Source organism: Olea europaea, chromosome 11 (assembly GCF_002742605.1).
Source record: "Olea europaea var. sylvestris chromosome 11, O_europaea_v1, whole genome shotgun sequence".
NCBI lineage: Eukaryota > Viridiplantae > Streptophyta > Magnoliopsida > Lamiales > Oleaceae > Olea > Olea europaea.
In genome coordinates this window covers 31,711,123-31,724,555 of record NC_036247.1, presented here as the reverse complement: position 1 = coordinate 31,724,555, position 13,433 = coordinate 31,711,123, and the positions used below count along the sequence as shown (strand labels likewise).

The following is a 13,433-nucleotide window of genomic DNA, read 5'->3' as shown; positions in this document are numbered from 1 at the left end:
TATATTTGATGATATTCATAAGAGGATAAAAGATTGAATAATTTATTCAGCCCGTTCTAGTTTTCAAAAGTGCACATACCTCCCAGTGTCCATAATTAAAAAGTCGAGAGTCCCACATCCAGTGATAACCCTGAGGTCCAGAGTGAAAGTAACAGCTATCGGTGCCATCAAACATGTTAAGCCCATCCAAAGTATTATTTGATGCATGGCTGATATATAAAACATTAGGGGTGAGGTAATAATGGGGGAAAAAAAAAAAAAAACGATCATACATGTTACCAAAAGAAAAGTACAAGTTAACTGCACAGTTGAATAGCATGCAATTGAACATAGTAATATCACAACTCAGATTCTCAGGATAAATAGATTGTGTCCAGCACTCTATCCTCCTCCCTGTCCATCCCATCCCAAAAGGAGAAAAAGATTCATTCTATATGCCATCTCAATCTCCTTGGACTTCATATCAGCAACTGTACCTACCTCAAGCATTACACAAATTCTGATTTCTCCTGTACATTCTGAGAATGTTAGAAAGAACCTTTTTGTCTTTCACTGAGCAAATCACTTAACCAGAAAAAAGATTCTCTTTCGAGATACGGAGTAAGGGTAATCATCTACCAGCATTATAAGCCTAAAACTGGCCGGTGATGCCACATTTACCATTCCTCCCCTTAGAAGATTATATACCACTGCTCTAACCATTAAACTTTTTAACCAAAGCTGGAAGCATAACAATGAAGCTCTTAGCCACAAACTGAAATTCCACAAAATCCTTCCCCATGTATTTTTTTAATCAAAACCTCCTGAACCCCACACTGCTCTTCCGCTATGAAGACTTCGACCAGGTTGAGGCATGGAGCATTTACTGCCTTACCCAGATCATTTTTCCTTCATGACTAATCTGATCTCCATAACTAGATGTTTTCCTTCTGAGATTTTGAAAGTCTTTTACCAATCTCTAACATAATATTTTGCAAATCTTCCACATGTCAAACTTACAGGATCCAGATTAATCTATGAAATTAATCTGAGCTCCAACACAAATAGACAGAGTTCAAAAGAATAGCTTGAGGATGACATAATTTCTGCTTTATATTAATGATAATTTTCCTTGGCCAGAGTAAAGGGAGTGGGGACTCCAAAAACGAAAAGAAAGAAAAAAAGGACTCCATCATTCTCCTGCTGCAGCTCCCCCATCAACAATTGCACATGTTTGGATATTAACAATATAATCTACATAGTAGTAGTAGTAAAAGTTCGGAATCGAATTTCACATGCATTAAGTATAAAATTCAAATTAGACTGTCTATTAATATTTTGATTATCTAAAACCCATAGAAAACATGATACTAACATGAAGAAATAAGCAGTTTCCATTGCCTCACAAAATCCACTTTTAAGTTGATTTTGTCACTAAAATTCAATTATTACCTGTGCACAATATCCATGAGAACAACCAGACCCAACTCATGAGCTCTATCTATCAAAGACTTAAGATCATCAGGAGTCCCAAAACGGCTGCTTGGCGCAAAGAAATTTGTCACATGGTAACTGATGGACACAAATCAATGGGCATAAATTCTTGTTAAAATAGGGGAAAAAAGGAAATTCCAAGTTTACATTTACTACATTGAAAATGACAGTGAAAGTAGTTAAGTGGAATAATTAAGGTGAAATGGATTACCCAAAGCTGGCATAATATGAATGCTCTTGAACTGCCATTATCTGAATAGCATTATAACCAAGCTTTTTGATACGAGGAAGCACTTCATCTCTAAAATTGGCATATGTATTGATAATAGGCTCCTACATTCAAGGTTAAGAAAATAAGAACCAGGTGACGTTAATGTGCAGCCAACAACTGTCAGATCTTCACAAAAGGAAGCACCATAGAACGAAGCCAAGACTTGTCAACATAAGTTGGACATCATCTATAAAATTGGGCAAGTTAGCAATAGCTTGTCAACCTGAAGCTATCTTTAAAGGAAGTTATTGAAAGCACTTGCTAAATTTATTGATTATTTGACAATAATAAAAACCCTAAGTTTCCATATGAAATCAACCGGATATAGGAGTAGAACACGACACCTTTACACTGTACTAGAATGGCTTTTACAACAGAAGGTAGCCAAACTAGATGGATGAAGAAGTCACCAAATTGTCAATGCAGACATGTGAGAAGTAAACTGGTTTCACTCCACATATTTTTATATATTTGTATAGTATTGTCTGCTGAGAAAATACACAGAGAAGCCCTAGTAGTTGCTTCTGGTTTCTGGCTTCTCAGTTTTTAAGAAACTATAAATTTTTGCTTTGAGTTCTCGAGTACTCCAAATATTGCTCAATGACAGTAAAATATGCATTCAAATGACTTCAAGTTCAAAATTCTTTTCAAAATGGTAAAAGTTTATCGAGGGTGAAAATTTAACATTCATCTTAAGTTAACAGCTATTAAGAAATGTAAGTTCTAATGGATCATTTAAAAATATGCTGAGTCAAGGAAAATGCAGATAAGTACAAGCATAGAGTTTATTCATCACATGAGAGAGTAGAGATGCACACCGTGCTACTCATTCCAACATGAGACTCGTATATCCTGAGTGATTTTGGTTTCCCTGGCCGAGGTTGTTTGAAAACATACTTCTCCTGGAAAAAAAAAAAAAAAAAAAAAAAAAAAAACCAATTAGCCTAAAAGGAATTGGGGAGGATTATAACATAATATCCATACCAGCACCATAGGCTGATTGAAGAAAGCACCATATAACCTTTCAAGAAACCCTTATGATTTATCTTCTAAACTTGCAACTTCGCGTGTAATGAACCTCTCAGAATTATTTCATGGATCAAAGTCCAGTGCATAAAATCTGATTAAAACTGCCAAGAGGTAAAGAAATTTTTCTTATTCAAAATTTTGCTTAAAACTTTTTGAAACAGGAAAGTCACAATATGGTCATTTCCCTGTCCCAGATCATCCACTGTTCACCATTTTCAATGCTAATGCCCTTGTTTGGTCCCCATTATTTCTAAAATACATCTCTCTCTTATTTCAACCAAACATTCTTCAATAAAAATAATATTAAACGTAAATCCAAAACTTTTCCTTATTTTTTAACCACACATTCTCTATCAAAATACTATTCCAAAATGCATTTTGGGGAAAAGGAATGGGGCTCAAACAGGTTCTAAATCTCGCTGTGAGGCACACAAATAACAGGTGTATTAGATTGTAATACCTCTTCTGGAGGATCATAATATATTCCATTGTATGGAATTTCTCCAGGAGCCTGTACGGAGAATTTGATCCAAGCCGGAATAGAATCTTTAATGCCAGTTGGAGTATCCATGCGAATCTGCATTATAAATGCACGGGTTTTCATACAACCAAAAGCTTCAAGAACTTTGTATACACACCAATAAACTTGCAGCAAACTTGATAACAAGTATTCAAGTGAAGATCTTTGATCTCATGCATCTGAACGTATGCAGACAGCCAGACACACATACAAATCATAAAAACTCCTCACTGGATGCAGTATAAAATAGCTCTTCCTTATCAAGTACGCCCCATTTTAACGTGGTACAAATAATTATTTAGGAAAGAGTAGAAAATGTGTATTTTCCTTGCTATCCTTTCCAATTTTTACATCTAAGCATGTGTCGCATCATGATTATTTTAAGAAGAGTAAGAAAAGAATAAATTCTCTAGAAAAAGCCACTATTTTGAGATTGAGACATCTCCAAAAGAATCGATTGGCAGAAGTTATTGGCAACCGAACTACACCCTGAAACTAAGGATAAGAATTAATCTAGCAAGATGTCGAAATTGTTGAAGATTCTGGAGAAGGCCGAGAAATTTCGTCAGGCATGTATATGAGTAAAAGTGCAAGAATTGTATACACACCAGTAACCATTCAGCGAACTTAGATAACAAAGATCCCAGTACAGATCTTTGACCTCATGCATCTGAACATATGTAGACAGCCAAGCACAAAATTATAAAATCTCTTCACAAGATTCAGTATAAAATATCTCTTCCTTCTCAAGTATGCTCCATTATAACTTGGTACAAATAATTCTGAAAAGTGTAGAAAATGTGTATTTTTCATGCTATCCTTTCCCTTTTTACACCTAAGCATGTGTCAGGTCATTATTTTTTTAACAGAAGTATGAAGCGAATGAATGTCAGAAATTATTTGTAATTGATCTACATCCCAAAACTAGAGGAAGAACAACTAAGCTAGCAAGACGTTGAAATTGTTGAATGTTTTCAAAGCGACTTGCACTGATGCATTGCAGAGGCAGTAGCAAACCAGTACAGCCTGTCTTATTGGTAAATTTATCTTCACTAGTAAATTTTGACTGAAGGAAGAATTCAGAAAGGTGTGCAATGGTAAGATAGGGATTCTCCATTAGATAAAGTTTCTATAACAAACACTATTATTTATTCAAATGAGTTGATAAGAAAAATCCAGTAAAGCACCATTTCAAGAGGACAGTGAAATAGCTAAAATTCATGATCCTCTGCTCTACCCAGCGACAAGTATTACCTTCACACGGGAACCATGGGGGATAGGAGGAGAACCATCTGCATTGTTTGGCAAAAAGATCTCCCAGACTCCAAATTCATTCTGCTCAAACAATTGGTCAGTCAATCATATGATAATATGGATAATAGAGATAGCAAAGCAATATAACTAACCAAAATTAGTGCCATTTTTTGAGACACTGAACAATCACAATAGAGAAAATCAATGTGACTTAAAGATATAGACTACCAAAGATAGAAAATATTCTTTTTGCTCTAGTCATGGATGAGTTACAGGTGAAGTCATAATAATGTCCATTGGTGTATCTTATTCGTTGCTAATATAGCTTTAGTTGACTAAACTAGAAGAAGAACTTAAGTTCGAAAATTGCACATTCACTTCGGAATATAAAGATTTTAGGTCAAGTGGAAGTAAAATGGAATACACAGAATGTCCTTTTATCATAGACAAAATACATAGAATCTCCTAGATATAGTAGGATCAAAAAGGATAGCAGAGCCAGGATACAGTACCATGTCCGAAAGCAAGATTACTTCATGAATAGAGAATCGATTATTATTTTTATTGGAGGGCTCAGAGAGGAAGTAATGCATTAGTTTGGGTTGGGCAAAATGAATAAGTGCTATGAAGATGTTTTGTGATTTTGAGTTACCGATCAAACTAAAAGGAAAGTTCTAAAGGACTGTCATTAGAAAAACTATATGTTCGTCAAAGCAGAAAGAGCTCAGAGATTAACGTAAGAAAAATGGGAATGTTAACAAAGATGTCTGACCATACAAAATGGATAACATAAGAAATGAGGCTGTGGTTGGCTGACGATGGAACCAATTCGTTAAAGCACAAAGACTCAAATGTCTGATGATGTGGTTGGCTGATTGCCCAGATTTGATTTTGTGGGACATAACTAAAAATATAGTGCTAGATTGAAAAAAAAAAAAAGAAGCAGAAAATGATTGATATAGTTGACCCTCAAGATCCCAATGATCACGATAGAATAAAAAGGTAACATGGCACAATGTGGTTGCCCAAGATTTGATTTTGTATGTATATACATAAATATGTGTGTGTGTGTGTGTGTGTGTGTGTAGGATGTTCCAATAATGAAAAGATAATGCTTACACAAGTCATGACGTCAGCATTAGGATTCCAATTGTAGATACATATAAACGTGTCTATATGTGTGTGTGTGTTTTATTTATGAAGTAACAAGTTAAAATACATGAGTTCTTTTTCACACACACACACACATAGATATGTGCGCGCGCGCGCGCGTGTGTATATATATATATATACATACATACACATACATATATATGTTTTATTTATGAAGTAGCAATTTAAACTACATGAGTTCTTTTTCACTTACTATATACGTGTGTGTGTGTGTGTACATGTTTATATATAGGATGTTCCAATAATGAAGAGATAACACTTACACGAGTCATGACATCAGCATTAGGATTCCAGTTGTTGAAATCTCCAATAAGTGTTGCCCACTGCAAAATGCACAGAAAAGAGACCTAAGAATATATTGCATATTTATAAAACTAGTTACCATATAAAACTGGAAAATAGCAAACAAAGATTGCCGAACTTGGAATCATGTTGCACTTTAGTCTCCATTCTTCTAATCGAAGCATTTCTGTCCTCAATCTTTCGTTTTAGTATCACTTAAGCTAAAATTTTATTAAAATGATAGTTTTATCATTATTATCAAACAGACAGGAAATTAAATAAAAACCAAAAATATAAAAAAAATAACCTTTTTCCTACCCAAGCCCATGTCAAAGTGATGACGATGATATGCAATAGTTGTGAGCACGTGAAGTGGGTTTGGTTGGGGTGACATGGAGAAAAAAGATTTCCATTTTTTTATTATTATTTATTATTATTTTTTTATTTATTTAGCTAAAGAGAAAGGCAATACCCTTTTGTGAATAAAATTTTATCATGTTAATTAGAGATGAGAGTAAAATAGTAAAATGGGGACCTAAGTGCTAGTCAAATGAAAGATGGGGATGTAAATACTACATTTTGAAGATTAGAAACCAAAGTGCAACAAACGTCAAAATTTGGGGACCTCTGCCTGCTATTTTTCCTATAAGATTGGTAAATATTGTTGTAACAATTCAACAACACCAATTCCCTCAATCTTTCATTTTAGTAGCACTTAAGCTAAAATTTTATTAAAATAATAGTTTTATCATTACCTTCAAACAAACAAAAAATTAAATAAAAATCAAAAATATAAAAAGAAGAATCTTCTTCCTACCCAAGCCCACGTCAAAGTGATGGCAGTGATACGCGATAATTGTGTGGACGTGAAGTGGGTTTGGTTGGAGGGCATGGAGAAGAAAGATTTCCATTTTTCTTTTCTATTCTTATTTTTGTTTATTTTTATTTATTCAGCTAAAGAGAAAGGCAATACCCTTTTGTGAATAAAATTTTATCGTGTGAATTAGAGACGAGAGTAAAATAGTAAAATAGGGACCTAAGCGCTAGTAAAATGAAAGATTGGGGGTGTAAATACTACATTTTGAAGATTAGAGACCAAAGTGCAACAAACGTCAAAATTTGGGGACCTCTGCCTGCTTTTTTTCCTATAAGATTGGTAATATTGTTGTAACAATTCAACAACACCAATTCCCTCAATCTTTCATTTTAGTAGCACTTAAGCTAAAATTTTATTAAAATAACAGTTTTATCATTATCTTCAAACAAACAGAAAATTAAATAAAAACCAAATATATAAAGAAAAAAGAATCTTCTTCCAACCCAAGCCCATGTCAAAGTGATGGCAGTGATATGCAATAATTGTGTGGACGTGAAGTGGGTTTAGTTGGGGTGGCATGGAGAAGAAAGATTTCCATTTTTTTTTTTCTATTCTTATTTTTGTTTATTTTTTTCTTTAGCTAAAGAGAAAGGAAATACCCTGTTGTAAATAAAATTTTATCGTGTTAATAAGAGAAGAGAGTAAAATAGTGAAACGGGGACCTAAGTGCTAGTAAAATGAAAGATTGGGGATGTAAATACTACATTTTGAAGATTAGAGACCAAAGAGCGACAAACGTCAAAATTTGGGGACCTCTGGGTGCTATTTTTCCTATAAGATTGGTAAATATTGTTGTAACAATTCAAACACACCAATTCTCAAGAAAAAATGAACAGATCATGTGAACATAAAGAGAGAAGAGGAAACAAACCATGGTTTTATTCAAGACAAAACATGAGCAATATCTAAACTAGTAACTAAAATACAGTGCGTATGCATCTAAACAGAATCGTTTAGATAAGCAATCTGGTAACATTTCACCAAACTCATTGAAACCCCCTCTAAACAGTTTCCGGTACATCAAACTAGAAGCAACCAACCAATAGTAAGACAAACTAGACTGAGGAGGAAAATTCAACAGTGAGCATTAAATGAGATTCAAAGAGAACAAGAAACAGTTACATAAAGAGAGATTCTAGCCAGATGCGAAGTAAATTGCTTTCCATTTCTTCCTTTCCATAAGACACTAAAGGACATGATCTAGATGGATAGGGAAGTATTGCTGCTATCAGTGTGAGATATAGAACTCTAAGAATAATTGTTGAAAAAACTAGGTGAAAAGCGTGGCATTATAGCAAGGAAGAAGAAAACTGTCACAGATCACAGTTAAAGAAATTAATGGGACTAACCTTGGCACCAGGTGCCCATTCCCTGTAAGTTATACCTGTCGCACTGACAATACAAATATCGATCACGTTAGTATAGAAATATCTATTAACCACCACTCACGGATAACTCTGTGAAAAAGTTAACTTTCTTTTAAGAAGATATAACAGTACACAGATCTGTACAGACCTTGAAGTAACAAACATATATGAATTTCAATTCTAAATGAACAAAAACACAGGCATTTCAAACAATTCAAAATGGTGTAATACCAACATTTGAGTCTTTCCCATAAAAAACTTAAACACATAATCATTAGATTTATCAAGCGCTTGGATCTAAAAAGAATTAATGATATTTAAAACCCTGGCTACCTGATTTGGAACATAAATTTCTTCACCTTGGTAGCTGCAGTCCTTTTAAGTATGACATGTTTGATTTAAGAGGGGAGGAACACCTTGTCATGACATCAATCTAATCAAGAAATATATTCAATTGAAAAAACAATGGATATCAACTTCTGGAACCAGTTCAAATCATCAATTTAAGGAGAAACCAGTTTTACGAAATGTAGTCCTAGTCTGCAGCTGTTAGATCAGAAGGATCAGAAACGCGCATAAAAAGAGGTAGGATTCGGCTAGCGGTGGAATAAGAAGACCTAAATCAACTACCCCGCTTCAGGCTATGTTGTTCAGTCTCTCGGCACTGAAGCTTACTTGCGGTTGCATGTTCATTAATTTCCCTCGAAGTAAGCCATGCAAAATTGTAAAAACTAAAAACGATAATAGAAATTACTAGTTAGGTGTAAGTACCACAACAGAATTGTTGTTCGACCAGATGCATTCAGTTATGAACTAGGATGAACTCCATTTAAGTCATCATATGAAAAAAAAGAAAGCAATAGTGTTTAGAAAGTTAAGTAATATTACCTGCGAGTAAAACCGAATTTCTCATAACCACGAGAAAACATTTCCAACCCGCCTTCGTACTTATCAATTGCTTCACGCATTTTCTTATAGTGTCCATACCTGTGAATGAAAAACATATTTACTGACAAAACAGATTGATATAATGCTGGATGCAGCTATCCTGTGCGGCACTGCTATACACTTCTAGAAACATATATGCTAATTGATGATAATTACAAAATTAATTTGTTTCTAAACAAGAAAATATAATCGCGGGCCTTTTTAATTTCAAAATGTGAGGTTATCTCACAAAAACACCATTACACATAGGTCCAAACTTCAAGAGTTTAAACTAGATTGTGAACCTCAAGAAGTTTTAATCCTATCGTACACATTGGTTCAAATTAAAACATGTTGAAAAGAAGTCTCACCGGTAATCAAGATGATCACGGTGCTTTGTCAAAAGTGGATCTATCTCATATATCCTTTGACCAATTCCAGGTGGAGTGATAACCCTCTTTCTGACCCTATCTGATTCTGTACTCATAGACACATACGCTGTGTCTGAATTTCCTTCAGCCTTTGCTTCAACATCTACATCTAGTAGTGGTAAAGATGCAGAATCTTCCTCTCTCATGGTTTCACTAAAACTGCTCCCCTGCTGAACAAAATTTTCTTGATCTTTAAGTTTGCCTTCATGTTCCATTTTTAAACTTTCGTCATCACCAGATATCTACAGATAAGATTCGTGCATAGAGAAGATCAGTGGAAGGAAAATAATCTTTAAGTCTGCCTTCATGTTCCATTTTTAAACTTTCATCATCACCAGATATCTACAGATAAGATTTGTGCATAGAGAAGATCAGTGGAGGGAAAATATAATTGTAACAAAAGATAGCATTCACACATTCATTTTCATTTAAGCAGATCGAAGATATTTGATTCTGATAACAGATAGAATTGGGGTATTTACTCCAAGATTCCTCATTCCGACCTTTAGCATATTTGAAGAGTTATTTCAGTATTGTCAAGTGTCTTCTTGTTTAGTTTTAGTTAAATATTAGGATATCTTTAATCTCTCTTTTATTTGATTCTTTTTATGTGAAAATTTTCCTTTCCTTCCATATAATGCAAAAGCGTATAAACAGGCAGATCTAGAGATCTTTAATAGGAAATGTAGATCATATCTGTCCGCAAAATCATGAAAAATTACTTCGCTTTGAGAAGGCACATGTGTCCTTAAGAAGTAAATTGAAAATAATTCTTATCATACTCAACAATTCTGATAATTAGTTATATATTTAGACTAAACACAATGGCACCAGATAAGTAATCGAATCTAAGTCCATTCCCAGAAAAAAAGAAATAAGAAATTAGGGGATTGGAAATCAAAGAGAGGCAAAGGAAGAAAAGATGTCAAGAGTGAGGTGGACAAGAGTTTATGGACTTCAAAAGCAATACCGTTCCAACTAAATCTTAAATTACACTCCAATGAACATAATCTTAAACTACTAAAACTTTTATGATGGCCTGGAGATAAAAAACCTTCAAGCCATGTCAAATGATATTTCAGCCCATTTCCCCAAATTTGAAGTACACAAAATACCCCACGTGTCAAGGGTTCAACATGCATAGTTCAGTGAAGTCTATGAATACGCCCCACCACAGAAACCTTTCTGATGTATGGGAAAGTACTTTTAAAGGCTTCATTACAACTGTGAGAACCTACACAATAGATTAGATATATTTTGATTGAGTTTTAAGGACAGATGTCACCTTCCTTTTTCCAGAAATGATAGATATAGGTAGCATCACAGTCAAAAAATCAACTTTCCAGGTATTTATAGTTCTTCCAGAACGTCTAGAATGATTTAAAAAGACTAAAATTTCTCTAATTATAAGTTAATGTTGTCGCTTAAATCCATTTAAATCCCAACAAAAATCTCGACTGGAACTGGTCAAATGATTTGCCTTGTTTCCTGAAAACAATAATATTTTTCGACTCTTATTCTCTTAAGTTCTTTCCGTCTCCTCTTCTCTCTATATGAGTTTTCAGCTTCATCTGGCTGTCCTAATTGGAAAAATGATCAACTTTGTAAACAGCAAAAAATAGTAGCAAAATTAAACTATCCCAGCACTCTTATGAAGCTACCATTTGGATCATGGTAGGAGGACCCACAGAGTTTCATAAACCATTGGCTATCAAACTCTACAACAGACCAACCCAGTAAGTATTTTATCTAATACTTGGTGCAATAATAAAGATTCTACAGATCAGATTTTCAAATTACTTTATCCTCGAACCTTATAGCATGTGTGAGTGTGCTTAAAAGCTCCTTATAAGCACTCTCTTACTTGCACTAAGTCTCCTCAGTTTCATCTTTGAGGACAATAAATTTTTGAAAATTTTCTACCTTTTACCCATCAAATCTGAGGCATAACTCCAAGTCTCATACAAGTGTCCTATATCAAGCATATGATATAGCATAATAACATTATAACACAGTGTAAGAGAACAACTCAATTGATTATTCATGTTCCAAATAGTGAGTTTCAGGTTTCAAAGGAGGCTAATGGAGAAGTGTATAAAATTATTTAATTGATAGATGCACTTGAAAAGGATAAAAATTAACGTAATTTGAGGTCAGCACGAACTCAAAATTTAGCAGCACAGGTGAAAACATATCCACCTCCTTTCCTGGAGGGGTGGCAATGAGAATTGCAGCCGATATTCTTATTATAACAAGCTTCCAACTGATAAAGCAACTTCACTAATAAGTCACACACTTTGACCTTTATAATGAGATCAAGAGTTTGTTTCTCACTACATGGAGATGTGTATGTGTGGGACTTGGGGGGCCATAAGTACGGGAGTAGGTTTCATGCTCACGTGCCTGGGGATCTTCTGAAACTATCTCGGCAACGTTCAACTCCTCTGATGAGGACCCCTCACTCTGTGTGCCAGGAATAAGGACCTTCTCCGATGCAGTTGCTGTAGAAGATTGGGATCCAGAATCATAAGAAGATTTTTCAGCAAAAATCGTCCCTACAAACAAGTACCAGTTCAGCTACATCTTTCAAAAATATCCCATATACATTACTAAATTTATTTTCACATAATGAATAATAGTCTAATAGGGCAGGGAGCTATTGCTTCTTGTAATTGGAAAGTAAGGCAATAAAAGCATAGCAACAGCAATATAAAAATATAAAAAGAAGACATCAATAACAAGCTCGCATGCCGCCAACAAGTCCCAAAAGCAAAATTCATCCATCTCCCACATTTTCCTGATATGTCAAAATCTCCCCCATGCTGTAAGAAAATCTTAATCTTAACTCTATTCCAACAGCTATTAAGTATCAAGTAGTTAGCCTTTCATGTAATTTGTATTATAATCAAATTATGTCGCATTTCCAACAAATCAAGAAAGTACAAATTCGGGTAACAGAAGGAAGGATTTGGACTGGATATGCCAAATCTGAGCTGAGAGATGCTAGGTCTCGTATAAGCCCTTCTGCAGATTCTCAAGCAACAGCAAAAAGAATAGGGTACTGCCCACTAAAAGCCCATCATTTACCCGCGAGCAAAACTGGACAGTTGCGGTTTCCGCTCTTGAATTGGATTGCGTTGAACCCCCAACATTAAAAATATTATTTCAGCATTAGAACCTGCAACTAAAAATAAACCCAAGAAGCACATTGATGCGTCCAACCAAACTCCGCACATAAATTGATCGCATTAATATCTACTCTAATATAATCAACTATATCAAATTCCATACCATCTCCAGGCTTTTTCGCGAAAAAAATTAAAATTAACTCCCTCTAACTCCTTTTTTTTTTTTTTTTGATAGGTCACTCCCTCTAACTTATAATCGCTAACGATCAATACACTTAACAAATCATTCATTCACAGCACAGAAAACAAATTACATGTTACCCAATTGAATAAGACGAAGAACAAAATCAAAAGCAGCACGGAACTAAAACGGACAGATTGTCCTCCTGCAAATGAATATCTGGTCGAAACATAAACAGAGAAAGCAGTTATGTCGTACATGAATGCGACTGATTCTTTGAGAGAAACGAGAGATGGGCATTTCTTCGATCAGCACGAGAGCTGGATCCCGTACCACCCAACTTATTCACCAATGGCACAGTAGGCAGCCGCATCCCAGAGAGAGTATAAACCATTTTTCCCAAGATTTTCCTTCCCCTTTTTCTGAAAAATTAAAAACCCAACTACACAATAAAAAAAATATAAATTACTTGAATTTTGAAAATCAGATCGGCAACTCTGCTGAGTTGAAGGTGCCAAGA

At 34.7% G+C, this 13,433-nt stretch overlaps 1 protein-coding gene across 7 annotated transcripts in view; it reads right to left on the bottom strand.

The window, feature by feature from the left end:
- LOC111404071 (1,4-alpha-glucan-branching enzyme 1, chloroplastic/amyloplastic) overlaps positions 1-13,427 on the bottom strand; it is a 32,540-nt gene extending 19,113 nt beyond the window's left edge. The window contains exons 1-12 of one of the 7 annotated variants that reach the window (XM_023032796.1): positions 13,172-13,427; positions 11,939-12,159; positions 9,545-9,846; positions 9,135-9,233; positions 8,229-8,271; positions 5,984-6,043; positions 4,548-4,628; positions 3,234-3,350; positions 2,563-2,646; positions 1,685-1,806; positions 1,432-1,551; positions 80-209 (exon numbers count right to left, since the gene is read on the bottom strand). In XM_023032796.1, the coding sequence (XP_022888564.1) occupies positions 80-209; positions 1,432-1,551; positions 1,685-1,806; positions 2,563-2,646; positions 3,234-3,350; positions 4,548-4,628; positions 5,984-6,043; positions 8,229-8,271; positions 9,135-9,233; positions 9,545-9,846; positions 11,939-12,159; positions 13,172-13,307 (1,515 nt within the window). In that variant the 5' untranslated portion in view covers positions 13,308-13,427. Of the gene's footprint in view, positions 1-79; positions 210-1,431; positions 1,552-1,684; positions 1,807-2,562; positions 2,647-3,233; positions 3,351-4,547; positions 4,629-5,983; positions 6,044-8,228; positions 8,272-9,134; positions 9,234-9,544; positions 9,947-11,938; positions 12,160-13,171 lie in introns of those variants that run through there. The other 6 variants (XM_023032798.1, XM_023032799.1, XM_023032797.1 and 3 more) reach the window with 6 other exon arrangements.
- Between the last annotated feature and the right edge of the window lie 6 nt (positions 13,428-13,433).